The sequence below is a fragment of the Doryrhamphus excisus genome, chromosome 6 (genome assembly GCF_030265055.1).
Source record: "Doryrhamphus excisus isolate RoL2022-K1 chromosome 6, RoL_Dexc_1.0, whole genome shotgun sequence".
Lineage (NCBI taxonomy): Eukaryota > Metazoa > Chordata > Actinopteri > Syngnathiformes > Syngnathidae > Doryrhamphus > Doryrhamphus excisus.
In genome coordinates, this window is record NC_080471.1 from 8,842,244 (window position 1) to 8,865,748 (window position 23,505).

Consider the following 23,505-nt stretch of genomic DNA (forward strand, 5'->3'; position numbering starts at 1 on the left):
GCTTGCCTTTTGACCTCCGCCCCGACTCCAAAAAAAAAAACAAGCAAATGATGATGATGATGACGTCAGCAGCCTTGACAGGAAGCCCATTGTTGCCCACTCCCTTTTCTTCTGACTTTCTCACGCCTGATTATTTACCCTCGGACTATTGTGGGCTCTTGTTTTGGTGGGAACAAAGTATACATATACATACAGCACGTGTGTATATTTATATGTGGCTTGTCATTTTATGGTCTCACCGAACTGCCAACTGGTTGGCATCTGTTTCTTTTCAAAACATCTTAAAAACCAACCTCCCAGTCCCTAGTCCCTAGTCCCTAGTCCAGATGCTTTGTGACAGTGGTTTATCATATCAACATATTTTCCTGTATTGTGCTCTATTGCTCTACTAATAGTAGTAGTTATTTTCCTTCAGATGATTTCATACATTAGTAAGTGTTGCTCATATTATGCATCTTAATCAAGGAGTCAATCACATGTTGGATGACGCCCCTTTTTTTAACTTTAGCAAGACAGTTGAAGATTGTATGCTACCAAATTTTGTAAAAGGTGTTCTATGTCTCTGACATAAGTCACAAAAAAGTAGGCGAAAAACGCCATCTATTCTGTTAATTTCATACATTTTCACTTCACGGAGGCGTCGCAATATTTGGACTTTTTAGGCCCAGGTTCGAATCTCTGAGAGGAGTTTACAGGGTTACTCTTCCTCCAACATCCCCAAAATACGCATGTTAGGCTCTAAATCAGGGGTCTCAAACACGCAGCCCGCGGGCCAAATGTGGCCCGCAGGACACTAGTTTGAGGCCCCCGCCTTGATATGAAAGTTTAATGTTAGTGCGGCCCGCGCAAGTTTGATATGGATGCTGTATGGCATCATGTACCCAGAAAAAATTATTACGTTTGATTAATGTTCAAGGTTAAATAACTGTTAATAGTTATCCTCCCTATCCGTGTGGAAGTGGTAAGTGTTTGGCTATTTAAGTTTAAAGGAAATAACTTGAAGGCTACCGTTTAGGTCGCTAGCTTTCTAGTTTGCGAGTTAGCATGTGTCTCAAGACCCTGCAGTTGCGCAATATTGTAAATAAAAAGAGTATAAATGTGACTATAGTCGTGGTTTGTCATGTCTACAGGGCTCTAATAATGCTTTGTTCATTTTAATCTGAAAAAAATAATTTGTCTACCCACCAACTATATGTGGTTTCTTCAGTTTTTATTATTTGCCGTTTTATTATTATTATTATATTTATTTATTACTGATTGATTGATTATCTTTAGTCTTGATTTATTTATTTATTTTTCATCTTATTTTGTGCAGAAAAATAAAAAATTAAGATATTTGAGAACAGTGGAATGTTTTATCAGAGCTTTTATTGAAGAAAATCGGAACCAAAACACTGAAAAAGTTTGTATATTTTTCTGTTTTTAATAAATGCGTTTTTTGTTTTTTTTTGGAAAACCTGATGCGGCTCAGCCTTGCCCAGACCCCAGCTCCAGTGGCCCCCAGGTAAATTGAGTTTGAGACCCCTGCTCTAAATTGCCCATATAGGTGTGCTGTGATTGACAGGCCACCAGTCCAGTACACGGATGGGAAATCGGTGCTTTCGGCGGGTAGGGGCTTCGGGTTGCAGTGCCGTTATGAACCACCAGGGGTCAGAGTATAACGAAGGAAGTGGCCTGGTTGCAGCATAAAGGAGACGTTCACGTCCCAACTTGCAATTCATGGCTGGAAGAAGAAGTCAACAGTGAACCGAGGCTAGGCTAGGCTAGGCGAGGCTGGGCTGGGCGGCGGGGACAGTTCCAAAGGAGGCTCTCACCCAGACCGAACGAAGCCGAACCTTTCTGATTTTTCCCACCCTTTTCGATGTTTCCGTGTGTTGGAAGAAATCTGACATTAGAGCCATCTTGTCTTGACGTTTTTGGTTTGTTTTTGTGATGCCACATTCAGGCTAATTAGTCTTGAAGAAAACAACGACAGAACCGAATACTTGAAGGACCCACAAGCCTGCTTGGTCTTCCGGTGTCTGAGGTTGGAAAAGGTGATTGGATCGGAACCATGGCAGCTACTTTATCCGCGGAGGAAGAACAGGTAGGCCTTTGTGTGTGTGTGTCTGTTGGTGGGGGTCTGGGTTATGCCTGACGGTGGAGTTGGAGGGCCCCCCCACTCCTCTCGATTTAACAGCTAGGAATGTGACCGTGTTGCAGTGCTCGACTGCGGACTCATTGTTGCCGAAAGCCGAGCAGAACTGCGAGTTATTGATTTGTGGCGCATTATTGCTCCGGTTGCATCACCGCCAGTTCCTGTGTAGTTGTGCAATAATGATCAGCCCCCCACCACCACCACCACCCAGCATCCACATCCACGTGTGAAAGCCATACAGTGGGTGTAGGTATGGGTATGGGTGGTGGACATCAGTGGAGAATGTGCATGTTCCAAAAAGCAAATAATCTAATTTTTATGACGCATCACTCATTGTCATTATTGTACTAAAACAGCCCTTTAAAAAGAACGAGAAAAACACTGACTAATACAAAGTATCGTAAATATTGTGAATTTTCATGAAAAAATACACTTCACTTGTACAAAACTGAATAAGGTGAGCTGGAGCCTATCCCATCCTACTTTAGGTGAGAGACGAGGCTGAATTTTAAAGCTTCACTCAGTTATTCATAAATGGATAAATTAATAAATCATGCTGTTTTATGGTTGAATATGGCCTATCATTAGTCAAAACATTTATATACTTAAGCAAATATTGCTTATTTTTGCCTGAATTAAGCATTTTCACACATGGAGATTGATCTAAATTAAGTAAAAGACAATGTAAAGCAGGGGTCTCAAACTCACGGACCGCAGGCCAAATGCGGCCCGCGGGACATGAGTTTGAGGCCCCCGCCTTGATATGAAAATTGAATTTGTTAATTTGTTTCATTTGTTTTTTTATTTATTTATTTTTCCATCTTATTTTGTGTGGAAAAATAGAAATGAACATTAAACATTTATTTAATAATAAATAAAAAATAATTTGTTTAATTTGTTTTTTGATTTGCTTATTTATTTTTCCATCTTATTTTGTCAAAAAATAAAAATTAACATTAAACATTTATTTAATAATTTAATAATAAATAAAAAATAATTTGTTTCACTTGTTTTATTTGTTTTTTGATTTGCTTATTTATTTTTCCATCTTATTTTGTGGCGAAAAATACAAATTAACATTAAACATTTATTTAATAATTTAATAATGAATACAAATTAATTTATAATGATTTATAATAATTTAATGTTTTGTGGAGGGTATAGCAGAAGCATTGAAGACTATTATATATATATATATATATATATATATATATATATATATATATATATTTAACATAATTAATATTTTATTATATTTTTACTTTTTCTGTTTTTATATATATATATATATATATATATATATATATATATATATAACTCTGAATCTTGATGTCACTTCCTGTACACCCTTCTCTCGGCTCCCCCCAAAACATTATTATAGCAACACGCACAGGGCTTTTTTTATGTCTGAAGTGGCTTATTTTCTGTTATTATCTCTACTATACTGGGTAATATGAGTGTAAGGGTGATTATAGGGGTGTTATTTCATGTGTAGAGGTGTCTAATGATGTTAAAAATGTATTTAGTAGGTTACAAACAGGTTTGCTATGCTGCAATTCGGAAACTATATTTATAAATAAGGACTACTTGACGGGAAGTCAGTATTACAAAGATAATGATTCTCATTTCTGATCGACAGTGTTGATGTGTATAAAAACAGTATATTATTGTGCTTGTAGTTCGCAGTGACATCGTCTACTGAGAATGAATGAATTGGGTCGGATCTGACACATTCACTGATCTGACTCACTCATATAAAATGAAGAAAACTTTTGCTCCATGAAATGCAGTACTTAAGAGGAATTAAACCAAGTTATTTCTATTATGGAAGAACTGTGTCAACGTTGTCGGAATTTGAATTACTTCTGGTGGTTGTGTGCAGGTTTCGAACTAACAAAACATTGCCTGACAATAAAGGTGGCCATAGTTTGACCCTGGAACAGATTACATCTAATTGATTATTTACTATGAGAGAAATTGATTTTGTTGTCGTGGAAAATGTCTTCCATTGTACTTTCTGGGGGGTTTTTTCGCCCTCCTCGTCTTTGGTGTTCTTACGTTTTGTCGCCATGCTGAGATGTCACGCTGTTTATGTAGTACGCACCCCTGGATACATGAACCAAACTAAAGATAATGTCGCCATCATCTGGCTCGTACGGCACCTTATCTGGCTACTTCATTTCCTGCATGAACTCCGGCCCTCGCCGGGGCAGTGGGCGCCATTATTACATCCACAGCCTCTAAGGTCTCTAGGCAAGACACATATGGATGTATGCGTGTAACGGAACTTCATTCAGGCAGCTGTTAAAAGCATTTCCACAAGACTCTTGGGGGGGGTAGGGGGTGGATAGTTTCAGAGTGCATGTGTGTCAATAATGTGCTTGTGTTTGTGCGTGTGTGTGCTTGCGTTGTATTTGCTCCCAGGAAGCGGAGAAAGTGGGAAGAGACCGAGAGTGACTCTATCGACTTCCTGTTTTTGGCATCGACCAACACTTCCAAATGGAAGCTAGCAGAAGCCGCTCTTGGGCATACGATTTCACAAACAAAAACACTCATTTGCTTGTCAATGGTGATCTATTCTATTTTGGGGGGGTGTCAGAGCCTAAGTCATAGATATTTGCCACCTAGTGGTTGACTACAGCCAATTATGATTCAAAGTATATGCACATTTAAGCAAATTTAATATATTTTTTTGGCCAAATTAAGCATTTTCAAGAATAAAAATGACAAAATGCACGAAAATACACATCCCATATACTAAGCCACCAACGACCACGGAAGCACCAGACTTGATCAACAGGCTTTTATGCCAGGCCTAAATGCTCTCACAATAGGCACAATAATAACATCTGGATAATAACACGGGTTACTGTTGCAGCCATGCCCCACAAACAAGCAGGGGCCGCGTGTTTGAGACCCCTGATCTATATAGTGTAGCGTTGCTGGGGCATACTTTCCGTTTCCCAGTGTGCTTTGGTATTTTTTTCATTTTTTTGTTGATGTGTAGAAAGCACATGGTTAGAGCTCACATACACATAGTAGTTGGTTAATATTCTGCATTATATGTTGATAGTGTCTTGTCTGGTTTATCCACCTATTGAGTTGGTGTGTGTAGTTGTTTTGACACCACTCATTTAGATTAAGGACCTATTATGTTTTTTCCCACTTTTCTTGACGTATAAATGTTGTTAGAATGTTGTATTCTCGTGTTAAACGATACCAAAGTTTCAGATAATGAGGTTTGCGCATTTGGAAGTGAGCCCTGAAAGAAGTTTGGTATGGCTCAAAACGCTCTGTTTCAGAAGGCGTGGTAAAAACTGCCCTTTTGTGATGTCAGACTTCCATATTTGGCCCATAGTTAGGAAGCACTTTGGGTGTGTGACCAATCACAGCGGAGTGGGCATGCCGGAGGTGGGCTGTGGGTGGAATAAATTAAAACAGACCCAAAATCAAAGGAAATACAGCTGGAATAGGTGCAGATTCTAGAAGATCAAAATCTTCTGTGCGGTTTATTGTGTGTAGCTGTTCTATAGGAGTCCACAACTCCGTACACAGGGTTGAAAAATTAGCATAATGGGTCCCCTTTACGTGTATTAAGTGTCACACACACGTTGACCGTGCAACCACCCCACTATTTGAAAAGCACTGCTATAAGTGTCCTTAATAGTGGGGGCAACTTGCGGGAAACATCTGTTGCAATTCGGAGTGAGTCAGGGAAATATTTATGCATACTCAAGGAAACAAATAAGGGAGTCCTCCAAACAAAAAGAAAGTTGTTCTCAGATTCCACTCATGAGAATATAAGACCATCACACCACCAATCCCCCTTTGCAACGTCCAGAGAAACCAAACAAGAGTGTCGCCTCCAGGAAGTCGGGGTCAGTGAGTGAGTGTGTGTGTGTGTGTGTGTGTGTGTGTGTGTGTGTGGTTGTTTTGGGGGGGGGGGGCGTCAAAGGGAGAGTGGAACTAAAGACGTGTACCTGACAGGAAGTTGTCTCTGGTACAAAGATCAATTAGGTTTAACTTGACTTTTATGTATTTATATTTCTTTGTAAACTTCCTGCTTTCGGCGTCTCACCTCAGTGCTGCTTCATGTCAACAAACTGGAATTGAAATATTCACAAAACCTTCAAAATGTTTACAAAAACTGTTGCATACCGACTGTGACTTCTAACTGGTAGTAGTATAGTAGTGGCGGCTATGAAGCTACCTAGCTAGCTAGCTAGCTTGCGGAAGACATCTACATTGTCAACAAATAGATGGACCTGAAATAGTAACAGTGTAACCAAAAGAAAGTCCTTTTGTTCACAAAAACCTCCTCAATACCAACTGCCAATCCTGTCATGTATTGTCCTGCAATGGGGTCAAAAACAGGAAGTAGACACCTACCAATATAAAAATGTCCCGCTGTGTGCGTATGTGTGTGTGTGTATTGTTTTTTTTCACAATAAAAAAAAATGTTGCTGGTTGATAATTGTGCTCTTAATTAATATCAACCAATGTTTGATCAAACCTCAATCAGTGATGGCTGTCGGGAGGAAGATCCGTGGCATTTGCCTCAAACTACCTGCCTTTGCCTTTGTGCCTACGTTCATATTCACATCTGCTTGCTAACTGCTAGCACCCGTGTAGCCCCACGACTGGCACAAAGAGGCTTAATAGTCTTCATTTCATATAGAGCCAATGCACACAGAAACATGCAGAGCATATTCAATTTCTAGAGGGACCATAATTACAATCTGTTTTTTTTTAAATTTTTATTAATGTCCCATAAATTGAGATATATCCACCACAGCAAACTACAACCGCAATAATAGATTGCAGAATTTCTGATGCAGCTCTTGCATTGGATGCCATTAGGAGTACCTCATGAAGTAGCCTATGTATTAGAATCTGTTAGATGCGAGTGTCAGGTGCACTCATCCCCCACGTCGTGCATATTAAGAGAGCGGAAGCCTTTTAGACCTTGTCGTCTTTTAAGAGAGAGAGAGAGAGCGAGAGAGACAGTGGCATCCTGTCTTTGGGCCCCGCCGCCCCTCACTGAGCGTTTTGTGCTCCTAAAGAGAATCCCAGAAGTGGGCTTCCTGTCTCCCCCCCACCCCAGCACACGTGTCCCATAAGACTGCTGTCTAAATACTTGACTTATTGTTAAGTGCAAGGCTTTACAAGTCCATCTGACCTTTTTGTGTTGTCACTTCAAAATGGTGGTCTTGTTAATGTAGATTAGGCTTGGGCCGGTATGAGATGCTTATACGCTATGATAACCTTGGGCAATCCCAGTTTCACATTATCATAATTGCAGCTCAAATATGTGTTATTTTGCATTAATTATTATTTGAATCAGGACTGCATGGCGGTTGAGTGGTTAGCGCACAGACCTCACAGCTAGGAGACCAGGGTTCAATTCCACCCTCGGCCATCTCTGTGTGGAGTTTGCATGTTCTTTCCGTGCATGCGTGGGTTTTACTCCGGTTTCCTCCCACATTCCAAAAACATGCTAGGTTAATTGGCGACTCCAAATTGTCCATAGGTATGAATGTGAGTGTGAATGGTTGTTTGTCTATATGTGCCCTGTGATTGGCTGGCCACCAGTCCAGGGTGTACCCCGCCTCTCGCCCCAAGACAGCTGGGATAGGCTCCAGAACGCCCTCGACCCTCGTGAGGAACAGCGGTAGAAATGAATGAATGAATGAATGAATGAAATATATTTATTGCAAAGGGGGGGGGGTCCTTTAAACCGTATAACTAGGGATGTCTGATATTGGCTTTTTTGCAGATGACAGATACGCCGATATTGTCCAACTCTCTATTTCCGATTCTGATATGTGTGACATCACATGTATTTTTTCTCGGGTCAAATTGTTGTAAAGTAACAATACTCTTAAATGAGTACAGTTGTTTTGTTGGATTCTCCACCCGTTTTTGAGAAGATAATGAATGTATTGCATATTTTATATCAGAGTGAGTGTTTCTTTAGCCTTGATTTATTAATTTTTGAAAGTTTAATTTATTTTTCATGGAAGCCACTACTTTGTGCTATATAGCTGATGTAATGTGAATTACCACTGCGTGGGATCAATAAAGTTCTTATCTTAACCATCTGAGAAGATAAAATACATTGGTGCCCAGCTGTTTCCCAAGGATATTCTACGTGTGTGTGATCTGATTTCTTTGTAGAAAGGCACATAAAGAAAGTAAGTTCCTATGATTCTATTCACTTGCAGCGCAGCCTTGCCACATCCAATATGGCGTCGATGTTGACGTACATGCGCTCGATGTGGGCGGGCTCTCCTGGAACCGCATACTAACCTACTACTCATACTAACTCTTTGAGCATGCAGTGTGTCTACACTGGCAGTATGCGATTTTTGAGTATGCGAGAAGTTCCCGGGTGCATACTGCATCCACCAGAAATGTTGAGTATGTATCATCAGCTTACTACTCACACTCAAATTACCCAGGATGCAACGCGATGTGACGTCAACACGAGAAAAAAAACCCCCAAAAAACATTAGCTGAACACTGAGCAGGATATATTGTGAGTTGGTTCGTTTCTTGTTTTCAAAGTAAAAGCATTGATGTATCACTATGTTTTTTTTTTGTATGAGAAAATAAGGGGGTGTTTTATTTTGTGAAAATAACCGAAAGTGCGTTGCTCACTTCGGCTAGCTTAAATTTTGCCGAATTCGTCCGTAAGAAATTGTAAACAGTTGGTATTTGGACAAATTAATGGCACACTCGGGATCTAAATGGCCACTTTCTCACCTGATTAAAAAAAATCTCAATAAAGTAATGTATTTAAAGAGTTTAGAGCTAAAGTGAAATCAGCTTCAGCTTGTCGATTTCAGCTCGGGTAGGAGCGCAATGCATTGTGGGTTATCATGTAGTACGCTGTAGTGTAAACGCTTTGTATACTGTCTGATGGATTGGGTATGGAGTGTGCATAGTATGGGCATGGAAGTATGTAGTAGTAAGTATGCGGTTTCGATCACGGACCATATGTTTTTTTACAACACCGCTTCCTGTTTCCCAGCATGCTTTGCTGTGCTGTTGTAAATGGCTGCTAAGTTACATGTTTAGAGCTGACATTGCTGTTGGTTATTCTGCATTATTAGTTGGTAGTGTCTTGTCTGCTTTAGCACTTCACCATCAGTAAGAAAGGTCTGTGGAATATTAACCCGCACACAATTTCTATGGAGTCGGTCAGTTCAATATGAGCTTTATTACCTTTTCCCTACAGAACTTTTGAGGCAGTGTATTTACTGTGTTGTGCTACAATTTCAGCAGAATTGCAACTTTGCAATATTTGCACTGCATGGCCTTTTTATTAAAGGGAAGGTCTCAATGTTGATATCACATTTATATGCTGATTCTTCTTCTTTCTCTTTCGGCTTTTCCGTTCAGGGGTCGCCACAGCAAATCAATTTCCTCCATCCAACCTTGTCTTTTGTCTCTCTCACACCAAGTACCCCCATGTCCTCCTTCACTACATCCATAAACCTCCTCTTTGGTCTTTGGCCTCCTACCTGGCAGCATCCTTCTACCAATATATTCACTATCTCTCCTCTGGACATGTCCCAACCATCTCAGTCTGGCCGATAACTGACTTTATCTCCAAGGCCTCTAACACGTAATGTCCCTCTGATGTACTCCTTCCTGATCCTATCCATCCTGGTCACTCCCAATGAGAACCTCAGCATCCTCATCTCTGCTACCTCCAGTTCTGCTTCCTGTCTCGAGACCAAACATCATGGCTGGTCTCACCACAGTTTTGTATACCTTTCCTTTCATTTTAGCTGAAACTCTTCTATCCCACCTGACACTTTTCTCCACCCATTCCATCCTGCCTGCACACGCTGCTTCTTCACCTCCTTTTCACAATCTCCATTGTTCTGAACTGTTGACCCCAAGTACTTAATATTCTCCACCTTCTGTATCTCTTCTCCCCGTAACCTCACTCTTCCACATGGGTCCCTCTCATTCACACATGTATACTCCGTCTTGCTGGCTAATCTTCATTCCTCTCCTTTCCAGGGCAAAATCTCCACTCTTCTAGCATCTCCTCCACCTGTTGCCTACTCTCACTACAAATCACAATGTCATCTGCAAACATCATAGTCCATGGAGATTCTTGTCTAAGCTCATCTGTCAGCCCGTCCATCACCATAGTAAACAAGAAGGGGCTCAGAGCTGATCCCTGATGAAGTCCCACCTCCATCTTGAACTCTTCTGTCACACCTACAGCACATCTTACCACTGTCTTACAGTCCTCATACATGTCCTGCACCACTTGAACATACTTCTCTGTCATTCCAGACCTCCTCATACAATACCACAGTTCCTCTCTAGGCACCCTGTCATAGGCTTTCTCCAGATCTACAAAGACACAATGCAGCTCCCTCTGACCTTCTCTGTACCTCTCTATTAACATTCTTAAAGCAAATACTGCATCTGTAGTACTGTTTGTTTTTTTACATGAAACCATACTGCTGCTAACAGATGCTGACTTCTGCCCTTAGTCTAGCTTCAACTACTCTTTCCCAGAACTTCATAGTATGGCTCATTAGCTTTATACCTCTGTAGTTGCCACAGCTCTACACATCACCCTTCTTCTTAAAAATGGCCACCCACACACTTCTCCTCCATTCCTGAGGCATCTTCTCACCACCTAATATCCTTTTGAACAACCCAGTCAGGAACTCTACTGCTACCTCTCCTAGACGCTTCCATACTTCCACAGGTATATACCATCAGGACCAAGTGCCTTCCTACTCTTCATATTTTTCAGTGCTCTTCTCACTTCCTCTTTAACCTTTCTTGTTTTCCTCATTCATTGACTCTTTAAAATACTCTTTCCATCTTCCCATCACACTACTGGCGTCTGTCAGTACACTTCTATAGTATTCACTATAGCCATTTCCATCCTTTTGGAATATATACTTTTATATATATTTTGATATCGGGCTGATAATCTTCTGTGGCTGATATTATGGGACAACCCTACATATAACACCAGTAAAGTGGAGCATTCATTCATTCATTCATTTTCTACCGCATTTTCCTCACGAGGGTCGCGGGGGTGCTGGAGCCTATCCCAGCTGTCTTCGGGCGAGAGGCGGAGTGCACCCTGGACTGGTGGCCAGCCAATCACAGGGCACATATAGACAAACAACCATTCACACTCACATTCATACCTATGGACAATTTGGAGTCGCCAATTAACCTAGCATGTTTTTGGAATGTGGGAGGAAACCGGAGTACCCGTAGAAAACCCACGCATACACGGGGAGAACATGCAAACTCCACACAGAGATGGCCGAGGGTGGAATTGAACCCTGGTCTCCTAGCTGTGAGGTCTGCGCGCTAACCACTAGACCGCCGTGCCGCCCCTAAAGTGGAGCATATATATTTAAACAAAAAAACGACAAATCAAATGTTTTCCGGGTCATGTGCGATATCCACATCAGAGATACTGTATGATGTGGTGGCTTGTTGGTCAGTGTAAAGGCCCCCACTGACAACGGTACAGCTCTGGTCCTGATCCAGTCCAGATTGCCGGAGTGTCGAGTGCCACTCACATTGACTCCGGTAGACTCCAGCTCCACTCCGGATGCAGAAACCCTAGCGTGAGTTTGCGGCATCTGAAAAATGCATCCAGATGCTGGGGTAAATGCTTTATACCATTTGTCCTCCACTACTATGTCCTCCTCAATCACATTTCCACATTTGGTGACCCTCGACGTGAGTAATACGTCAACTGACAATGGCAACAATGCCTGTTCTATCTATTGTAAACCCGAAGTATGGCAGCACAGCACACCCGTGTTACTTCAACAGTCACAGTCTTCGACCTTCCTGGCATATTTTTGTAAATGATTGCGTATATATTTTGTATAGTGTCACAAATTCTACCTAGCAACAAGTATGAAAGGGTTCTGTGTGAAAGGACAAAGGATAAATGCCCATGAAGGAGGCTCATGATTAGTGACGCGTCTCTTCCAGGCCACCAGACAGTTCCTGGAGGAAATCAACAAGTGGACCAGTCAGCACGGAGTGTCGCCGCTGTCCAGGGAGTTGGCCGTCAAATTCTTGATGGCGCGCAAGTTTGACGTCCACCGAGCCATCGAGCTGTTCCACAGCTACAGGGTAGGAAGGTTAAATAGAAAATATTTGACTCTTTTTGTTTGATTCTGCAGCCATCTCTGTCAAAAACTGACACCGCCTGTCGTCCATCCATACATTTTCTATGCCGCTCATCCTCACTAGGGTCACAGGGACAAGCTGGAGCCTATCCCAGTTGACTTTGGGAGTGTGGCTGGGTACACTCTGGACTGGTCGCCAGCCAATCATAGGGCACATATAGACAGACAATCATTCACAAAATTTAGAATCCCCAATTAACCTAACATGCATGTTGTTGGAATTTGGGAGGAAACCAGGCTCCAGGCTAAAGCTAGTGTTATTTGCTGATGATATTTCTGCATTTTATTCAAGGGAAAGTACACAAGAGCTAATGCAAAAAGGTCACAGATGAATTGACTACACTAAAAAATAGTTTGATAAAACTATAATAGTGCTATTTGGTAATAGCAGAAAGAATACTACTACGGACATTGGAAGGGTGAATGAAAATACATTTCTGGGGGTCATAATAGATGAAAATATGAGCAGGAAATCTCACATTAACAATATACAACAAAGTGGCAATAAACACCTCAATAATGAATAAAGCCGCTTATAGAGAACATACCAATCTTTTATTCCTAATATCACAACTGTTAATATTTGCTGATCTATAAAATGCGCTAAATTGTGCATAAAGCAACCCAAAAACATCATAGAATTCCTCTCACCAAGAGATATGACCTTAGAGAAAAATTAAACCTCAGATCAGGGAATGTCGTCGATTGTTGTCAGCTTTGAGACTCTTTTGTGATTAAGGGCGATATAAATAAACCTGACTTGACTCTTATATACGTGAGAACAGCGCTAAAAACCTTAAGCATTTTTGTATGCGGAATCAGTCAGGAAGTCGAGCGGTGCACTAAAATGAGCCATTTCAGGAAACCTTACAAGCGCTTGATATTTACAAAGTACAAGGATGAAGAGTCCTGAACCACTGTGTTCATATAATGTTGTGTCTAATCACTACTACTACTACTATTTTACCACATTGTTATACTGCCTTATCATTTTCCAATGTATTTAAAATTGTGGAACATGTCAAACGGTGAATTGTTCTATGTGATGTATTCCAATGTAACTTCTATGCGTGTTGAAAGTAAATGAAACCATGACCTGTTGATGCCTCCAGGAAACGCGTCTGAAAGAAGGAATAGTCAGACTTCAGCCGCAGGAAGAACCTCTACGTTCAGAGCTGCTCAGTGGAAAGTTCACAGTGCTGGTAGGGTTGACCTTCATTTTTTTTGAATTTTCATTCCATTTTCACCAGCATGTAGACCCACGGGTCTCAAACACGCGGCCCGCGGGCCAAATGTGGCTGCTGGATGGATGCTGTATGGTATCATGTACCCAGAAAAAATGATTACGTTTGATTAATGTACATGTTAAAGGTTAAATAACTGTAAATAGTTATCCTCCCTATCCGTGTGGAAGTGGTAAGTTTTTGGCTTTTTTAGGTTTAAAGGAAATAACTTGGAGGCTACCGTTTAGGTCGCTAGCTCTCTAGTTTGCGAGTTAGCATGTGTCTCAAGACCCTGCAGTTGCGCAATATGTTGTAAATAAAAAGAGTATAAATGTGACTATAGTCGTGGTTTGTCATGTCTACAGGGCTCTAATAATGCTTTGTTCATTTTAATCTGAAAAAAATATTTTGTCTACCCACCAACTATATGTGGTTTCTTAAGTTTTTATTATTTGCTGTTTTATTATTATTATTATATTTATTTATTACTGATTGATTGATTTTCTTTATTCTTGATTTGTTTATTGATTTTTCATCTTATTTTGTGCAGAAAAATAAAAATTAAGATATTTGAGAACAGTGGAATGTTTTATCAGAGCTTTTATTGTAGAAAATTGGAACCAAAGCACTGAAAAAGTTTGTATATTTTTCTGTTTTTAATAAATTCGTTTTTTTGGGGGGGGGGACCTGATGCGGCCCAGTCTCACCCAGACCCTAGCTCCAGGGCCCCCAAGTAAATTGAGTTTGAGACCCCTGATATAGACGGTCTACTTTTTGAGGTTTGAGAATAAAATCAAATAAATTCAGTACAAAAGTCCTTATATCAGCACACATCTGCACACATTGCTACAAAATGGCCAACAGGCTGTAATGCCCATGCTTGTGAAGAGGGGAGTTTCGACATTTTTACGCCAAATTTCACCTGTTTTAGGCCGCCATTTTGACATCTTTAGTTAGGGAGCAAGATTTCGGTGCAAAATTACATTTTGTAATTCTACCTCCATGAGGCCAACTGACGTTCTGTGCTAATAATTTTTGGAAGGACATGTCAGTCCCATGTAAAAAATATATTTAGCCTTTTGTTAGCCAAATCCCCTGCTATAAAAGATGCCCCCCTTCCCGTTTCCCGTCGTCCTTCCCTGCTGACGAGCACCACCGACGGCGCATACTTTATTCATATAATGTCTGGTGTATTTTTAGCTGGATTCCCTTCAAGGAGGTAGCATGGCTGATGTTCAGCTGTCTCTCTCTCTCTCCCTGGCTCATAGAGCCCTTTAAAAGATGGAGTCATTGACTGCCAAGAGTCTTGACTCCTCCTGCTGCTGATGGCGTTTGGTGCTTTGAACTCATGCGCCCCCTTGTGGTGGTTGTGCTTCCTTACAACCTTGCACAATATACTTGGAAGTGAACTATGCTATAAATCAGGGGTCTCAAACTCAATTTACCTGGGGGCCACTGAAGCTAGGGTCTGGGCAAGACTGGGCCGCATCAGGTTTTCAAAAAAAAACCAAACCAAAAACGCATTTATTAAAAACAGAAAAATAGACAAACTTTTTCAGTGCTTTGGTTACGATTTTCTACAATAAAAGCTCTGATAAAACATTCCACTGTTCTCAAATATCTTAATTTTTATTTTTCTGCACAAAATAAGATGAAAAATAAATAAACAAATCAAGAATAAAGAAAATCAATCAATCAGTAATAAATAAATAAATAAAATAATAATAATAATAATAAAACGGCAAATAATAAAAACTTAAGAAACAACATATAGTTGGTGGGTAGACAAATAATTTTTTTTTCAGATTAAAATGAACAAAGCATTATTAGAGCCCTGTAGACATGACAAAACACGACTATAGTCACATTTATACTCTTTTTATTTACAACATATTGCGCAACTGCAGGGTCTTGAGACACATGCTAACTCGCAAACTAGAGAGCTAGCGACCTAAACGGTAGCCTTCAAGTTATTTCCTTTCAACTTAAATAGCCAAAAACTGACCACTTCCACACGGATAGGGAGGATAACTATTAACAGTTATTTAACCTTTAACATGAACATGACTCAAACGTAATAATTTTTTCTGGGTACATGATACCATACAGCATCCATATCAAACTTGCGCGGGCCGCACTAACATTAAACTTTCATATCAAGGCGGGGGCCTCAAACTAGTGGCCCGCGGGCCGCGTGTTTGAGACCCCTGCTATAAATGAAAAAATCATTTTTAAAGCGCTGCAATGATCAGGCTTATCAATCTGTTGATACTGATTTTTTTTTCTCCCCCCTCCAAGAGCGCACGGGATCCTTCGGGAGCCTCCATTGCCTTGTACACCGCCAAACTCCATCACCCCAACAAAACAGGCAACCATGTGGTTCTGCAGGCACTCTTCTACCTCCTGGATCGTGCTGTGGAGAGGTAAGCAGCCCCATTTATTCTGTTAATAGGAACGCAGGACTCGTCTGATTTATTTCATCTGCAGCTTTGAGACCCAGAGAAATGGCTTGGTGTTCATCTACGACATGGCGGGATCCAACTACACAAACTTTGAGCTGGACCTGAGCAAGAAGATCCTCAACTTACTGAAGGTTGGACTCAGTGGGACTCTAGTAGATTTAATGAACTTTGTGTCAAAACCAAACAGCCTTTGTTGTCTCTCACCACTAGGGGGCATTCCCTGCTAGGTTGAAGAAGGTGTTGATTGTTGGTGCCCCGGTTTGGTTTCGGGTGCCCTACAACCTGCTCAGCTTGCTGCTGAAAGAGAAACTTCGGGAGCGAGTAAGCAACAGGAAAAAGCCTCATTTACTACTTCCTGCAGATCCTTTTGACATTTTCATCTCTCCTTACTCCAGGTCCAGATGGTAAAGATGGCCGAGCTGCGCCAGCACCTCCCCAGAGATTGCCTACCTCAGCATCTGGGTGGCCTGCTTCCCCTGGACGCCTACAGCTGGAACCAGCAGCTGCTGGCAGGCCAGAACGGCCACGTGGACCCCGTGGACGAGCTGGTGGGGATTCCCCTGGAGGACGCTTCCATTCACGTCCCGGGACCAGAATCCATGCGCCCGCAGGAGTTGCTGACACATCTCGGCAAGCTTCAACGCTCTGGAATCCATCAGGAGTATGAGGAGCTCCGAAAAGAAGTGCCGCCTGGAACCTTCCACTGCGCACAGTGAGGAATAGATCTTGATAGATATTTTTGGTGCATTTATGTTTTTAATTGAACGTGTCGCTAATAATGAGTTGTGTTTACAGAGCAGTCTACAATCTGGAGAGGAATCGCTATGGCGATGTACTGTGCCTTGATCAAACAAGGGTCCGTCTGAAACCCAGAAGGAACGAGGTTGGTGCTTTTCAAAACATGCATAATATTAGGTCAGTCACAATAGCAGTCTTTGGGCGAGAGGCGGGGTACACCCTGGACTGGTCGCCAGCCAATCACAGGGCACATATAGACAAACAACCATTCACACTCACATTCATACCTATGGACAATTTGGAGTCGCCAATTAGCCTAACATGTTTTTGGAATGTGGGAGGAAACCGGAGTACCCAGAGAAAACCCATGCATGCACGGGGAGAACATGCAAACTCCACACAGAGATGGCCGAGGGTGGAATTGAACCCTGGTCTCCTAGCTGTGAGGTCTGCGTGCTAACCACTAGACCGCCATGCCGCCCCTCTCGTCTTATTTCACTGAAAATCAGCACGTCTGTAGGAATTGTAAAATGCTCTGGAACACTGACAATGGTAAAAGGGAACACGGTGTAAACACACTCGTACAGCCTGTGTCGCACACACACAGTCACACTAACATGCTCTGGTAAACTAAGCTAATCCTGCTAGCTTCCATTCATGCTTCATAAGAGGAGTTTTTCCCTCTTTCGGAGCATTTTTACAATGTTTCAGGCCGCGGTATCTATATGTTTAGTTGTGAAATTACTAAGTTTGTTTTTATTTATCGTGCAGTTTATTGATTTGTTGATTATGGTGTGCTCTTTGGTCTAATTAATGTGACAAATATCTCCAACAGAGGTCTGACTACATCAATGCAAGCTTCATGGATGGCTACAAACAGAAGAATGCATACATCGGTACTCAAGGTATGGTGGCCTTAAAGGAAAACTGCACTTTTTTTGGAATGTTGCCCATCGTCCACAGTCCTGATGTGAGACATGAACACATGTATTTCCGTTTTCGGTGCATTCTACTTGCACTCTGAAAAAAGTAAAAAAAAAAAAAAAAGCGGCAAGGATATTCCATTTACATAAAGTATCCTGGATATTAACCAAGCTACAGTGAAATGGTAATGGTTTTATTTCATTTGAACATGCATCAGATTACAATTGAGTGCATCCCATCATCAGTTCCCAGTTCCACATGTCCAAAAGGAGTAGGAAGAAGCAAAGCTTATTAAATCCTACCCCTCCATCTGGTACTTTTACAATCAGTAAATGTTACATTTGTTCACTTCCTGCTTTTCTAATATAGTTTAAGTTTTTTTTTATCACGTACCAAAGTACGAGGTGATATGACCATCCAATGCCATAATGGGTACCATAGTAAGTGTTAATATAGTGATATATAAAGCACATCATGACTGGTTCAAGACTCTTCATCCTTGTATTTAAATTGTATAGGAAAAAATACAATTTTAGAAAAATAAACTTATTAACACATCAGTGAGGGAGAGCAGGGCAACAGTAATTATTGCATGATAATATGGCTCAGAATCTGCATTTGCTGCCGCAAAATTAAGACTCAAATATAACTACATAGATGTGCACCTCCATTGCTCCGCCACGACTGTAAGCCATCAAGCCAGATTGAGTTGTGCTTTGCTCACAGAGCCAAAAGTAGGGCCAGGGTCGCTCAGGGGCCATTTTACTGTCAATTATTGTTTCGACATCTGTCATCACTAAGGTAGTGTTGTGTTTTAATATATAGAATAATTTATTCATTCACTCATTCATTCATTTTCTACCGCTTTTTCCTCACAAGGGTCGCGGGGGTGCTGGAGCCTATCCCAGCTGTCTTTGGGCAAGAGGCGGGGTACACCCTGGACTGGTCGCCAGCCAATCACAGGGCACATATAGACAAACAACCATTCACACTCACATTCATACCTATGGACAATTTGGAGTCGCTATATTAGCATGTTTTTAGAATGTGGGAGGAAACCGGAGTACCTGGAGAAAACCCACGCATGAACATGCAAACTCCACACAGAGATGGCCGAGGGTGGAATTGAACCCTGGTCTCCTAGCTGTGAGGTCTGCGCGCTAACCACTCGTCCGCCATGCCACCCTAGAATAATTTAAATATATACAATTAAAATTTTGGTTCAAGGATTAAGACTCTGTGATACTATCCCCTGTGTATACATGCTACGCATATAAAATGAATGTAGCTCTAGCATCGAACCCTGTGGTACTGCAGTCCTGATGTTCTTCATATTTGGTTACAAGATGCAACCAGGGTGCAGAATTTGAAACATGGGTTGACTTGCAAATTTCAATTTACTTGTCATACTAGGCCCACTGGAAAAGACCTACGGTGACTTCTGGAGAATGGTTTGGGAACAAAATGTGCTTGTTATCGTCATGACAACCAGGTAAACCGATTGAAATGACAATTGACAATTATTTTCAATGTTACATACAAGTAATTTTTGATATGAAGTACGTCATGTCTGCGTGTTGAAGGACAGAGGAGGGCAGTCGGAGGAAGTGCGGACAGTACTGGCCTCTGGAGGAAGGCGGGCAGGAGGTCTACGGCTACATAGCGGTGGTGAATCAAAGGGTGGACAATCACACCCACTACAACCATACCACCCTAGAACTGCACAACACTGAGGTAAGGCCTCGGTATCTCAAGACCGTATCCAGTCCAGTCACTCCTTAAAAAAATGTCCTTATCATCACGCCAGACGTGTGAACAGAAGCAAGTCAGTCACTTCCAGTACCTCAGCTGGCCTGACTACGGTGTCCCGACCTCAGCGGTAACGCTCATTGACTTCCTGGCAGCCGTGAAGAGACAGCAGAGGAAGATGATCAAAGCTTTGGGGCCTCAGTGGACAGGCCACCCGCAGGGACCCCCCATGGTAGTCCACTGTAGCGCAGGGATTGGTAGAACAGGTGAGGATGTTCTAATCACAGAATTAGGGTTCAGCTTTTGTCGCCAACCCGTCTATGTTGACAAACTCCTTAACCCTTTATAGTGCACTCACTGAAATACTTGGAAATTTAAAAATTCAACCTCTCAGTGTTATTGGGGGCTATAAGAAGAATTCTTTTCTCTTTTTAGTTTTTAAAAAAGTTTCAGGTTCAGATTAAAATGAACAAAGCCTTATTAGAGCCCTGTAGACATGACAAAACACGACTATAGTCACATTTATACTCTTTTTATTTACAACATATTGCGCAACTGCAGGGTCTTGAGACACATGCTAACTCGCAAACTAGAGAGCTAGCGACGTAAACGGTAGCCTTCAAGTTATTTCCTTTCTACTTAAATAGCCAAAAACTTACCACTTCCACACGGATAGGGAGGATAACTATTAACAGTTATTTAACCTTTAACATGAACATTAATCAAACGTAATAATTTTTTCTGGGTACATGATACCATACAGCATCCATATCAAACTTGCGCGGGCCGCACTAACATTAAACTTTCATATCAAGGTGGGGGCCTCAAACTGGTGTCCTGCGGGCCACATTTGGCCCGCGGGCCGCGTGTTTGAGACCCCTGCTTTATAGCCTCTTTTTTTAGGTGAAAGTCGTGAGTAAATGTCCAAGCAATGGCTTAAATTTTGTAGAAAGCAATATAAGCGAGTTGCACCATTTAGATTTAATTGACAAAGTCATACACAGCCTAACATTGGTTTCAGCTAGCATGAGTTGTATAGTAAGAATACATGTCTTTTTTTTATTTTTTTTAACATCTCCAGGTACCTTCTGTGCGCTGGACATCAGTCTGTCCCAGCTCCAAGACGTGGGTTCTCTAAATGTCTGCCAGACGGTTCGACGCATGAGAACACAGAGGGCCTTCAGCATCCAAACCCCGGACCAGTACTACTTCTGCTACAATGCCATTTTGGAGCACGCCCAAAGGCAAGGTCTGCTTCCAGCCAATCAGTGAGCTCCCATCCTGACCTGAACCAATTCTACTGTTCACCCCCAAGACATACTCGTGTGACCAATTAGTGTGCTCTGGAACACAAATGCTGTGCTTTTACTTCCTGGTGGGCTGTCAAGTGTGACGACACAGCGAACATGGCTGACGTTCGTCCTCGTTTTGACGTGTACACCCAACACGTGGATGAGAGGACGTGCCGCCGTAGTGGTGGCGGGCAGTTTTACGCACTTCACAGCAAAAAAACACGCCTTAGTAGGTATGGGCATAATGGCCAACAAATAAAGTGCACTACTTGGCTGCAACCAGCAGAGGCACTGTTGCTATGGCATAACTCCTTATTTTGCTCAATAATTGAAACAGGAGTTCACAACATTTACAGAGAAATCCTATTTAAAATAATTATCAAAAAATAGCTTGTTATTGTTTATTTTATGCATTGTATATCACGACACCTTCAGCCTAATGTCTATGCGAGCGCGGGTATTTAGAAAAAATATTTAGAAAAAACACCAACTTTTTTTTCCATTGCAAATGTGCAGTTCTTTTTAAAAACAGACAAAACCTGTTCAGAGACAACTTGTGGATTTGAATATTGCTTCATGACATGCGCATATAATCTACTATATTGACAAACACAGGCTTTTAAATGACTTAAAATGAGCGTCAAAAGGGTAAGGTACACAATATTCCTTTAAACAGATGCACAATTCTTATCCTCGTCGGGTCCAAGTCAGTATTTAGCACAAGTTAAGATGTCAAGTCGCTGGTACGAAATGACTTGATTGCTCGCCGCACAATATACGCTTCCAAAAGTTGGGGTCGTGACGAACCACACAGCAGGAGTGCCTCGACCCCTGCCTGGGGAAAAAAGCGAGCCGACGACCAGTTTACTCTCATATTAGATTTAGTAGGTTGATCCAGAAAGAGTTGGTCCCAAGCTCAGATAGCAGTAACACACACAGGTTTGTTTTGAGGGCTTTTGTGCTACAGAGACCATTGAAGCTGTGGAAAAATCACCAGTTCAGACCTAATGAGTGGTGCAATATTTTCTCCTTACACACACAGAATGTTGCAACTTTTTCTCATTAAGTTCACCTTCTCATCATGAAAATTTATTTTAAAATGATGGTGTTTTTTGTCATTATACAACTTTAATTGCATATAATCTCTATTCTCCCACCCACCCCCAGCCACCACTTTCTCGGGGGTAAAAATTCAACATTCCCACAAAATGACAACCTTATCCTTGCAATATTTTTTTCTATTGTTGTGGTAGACTGTAACTATTTGACATCTTGGCACTTTGAATAATAACCCAGATATGCTTGTACAACAGTGATTGTATGGGATGAGACCATGGTTCATCATTCCTAATGTAGGTTTCTGCATCATACAAGTGTACATAGAAAAGAGTGGACGCTGACTTAATAAAAGGAGATGGCTTAAGAATGCACACTTGTGCCTATACCCCCTACTAACGTCTTTGTCGAGGGTCCCAAATGATGTCTGAGATCTATTTTCTGTGTGTGTGTGTGTTCCAGACTGTGGTTGTTATAAAGTTAAATGTATGTACAATATCAGAGTATACTGTGTCATTCACCATCTTGTTGTCAGGTCGAGACTTGTTTTTTGTGTGTTTTTTTTTTCCTTAACTACAGAATTCATATTGAATTTACTTGTAGTGAAGCCTTCCATGAATTTACTTTGCCGAAATGTGGCCTCTTTTTATTTTTCTATGCTATTCAACCGCTGTTTTCATACGGGATATACAGTTATCTGCATTAATTTTATATATATATATATATTTCTGTTTATTATAACCTGTTACTGCATTATTTGTAAGATTTATTGTACCAAGCTATACTGTAATAAATATAAACTATTGTCAACGTCTACTTGTGTGTTTGTTATTTTGTACCAATGTGTCATTACTCATTAGTTCTAGTAAAGATAATAAATACATCTGTTGAACTGTGAACTACTGAGTGGAATAGAGAAAAAAAATATGCATTAATTATTATTATGTTACTGGCTTAAATATATACGAACATACAAATGCATCGCCTGTTGGCTGCCATGTTTTGGTTTTTTTTGCCCATCATCCACAATACTTATGAGACATGATAAGACTCTTTTCTATGCATTCTAAAGATATAAAAATACATAAAAAGAGACAGCTCATTAATGCATGTAATGGGACACATCTATGTCGCCCACAAAAACACCCCCAACAAGGTTTTATTGCTTTATATCAGGGGTCTCAAACTCAATTTACTTGGGGGCCACTGGAGCTAGGGTCTGGGCGAGGCTGGGCCGCATCAGGTTTTCAAAAAAAAAAAACGCATTTATTAAAAACAGAAAAATGAATAAACTTTGCTTTTGTTCCGATTTTCTACAAGAAAAGCTCTGATAAAACATTCCACTGTTGTCAAATATCTTACTTTTTATTTTTCTACACAAAATAAGATGAAAAATAAACAAACAAATCAAGAATAAAGAAAATCAATCAATCAGTAATAAATAAATATAATAATAATAATAATACAACAGCAAATAATAAAAACTTAAGAAACCACATATAGTTGGTGGGTAGACAAATTATTTTTTCCAGATTAAAATGAACAAAGCATTATTAGAGCCCTGTAGACATGACAAAACACGACTATAGTCACATTTATACTCTTTTTATTTACAACATATTGCGCAACTGCAGGGTCTTGAGACACATGCTAACTCGCAAACTAGAGAGCTAGCGACCTAAACGGTAGCCTTCAAGTTATTTCCTTTAAACTTAAATAGCC

General features: G+C 41.0%; 1 protein-coding gene across 1 annotated transcript; it reads left to right on the top strand.

Annotated features, from left to right (window-relative positions):
- The first annotated feature begins 1,643 nt into the window (after positions 1–1,643).
- Positions 1,644–22,597, top strand: ptpn9a (protein tyrosine phosphatase non-receptor type 9a). Its single transcript, XM_058075890.1, has 13 exons — positions 1,644–2,086; positions 12,140–12,283; positions 13,452–13,541; positions 15,861–15,985; positions 16,050–16,155; positions 16,235–16,345; positions 16,420–16,736; positions 16,820–16,907; positions 17,598–17,667; positions 19,100–19,178; positions 19,270–19,420; positions 19,494–19,701; positions 20,517–22,597. The coding sequence occupies exons 1-13, from the start codon at positions 2,054–2,056 to the stop codon at positions 20,705–20,707; spliced, it is 1,713 nt and encodes a 570-aa protein (XP_057931873.1). The 5' UTR covers positions 1,644–2,053; the 3' UTR covers positions 20,708–22,597.
- The last annotated feature ends 908 nt before the right edge of the window (positions 22,598–23,505 follow it).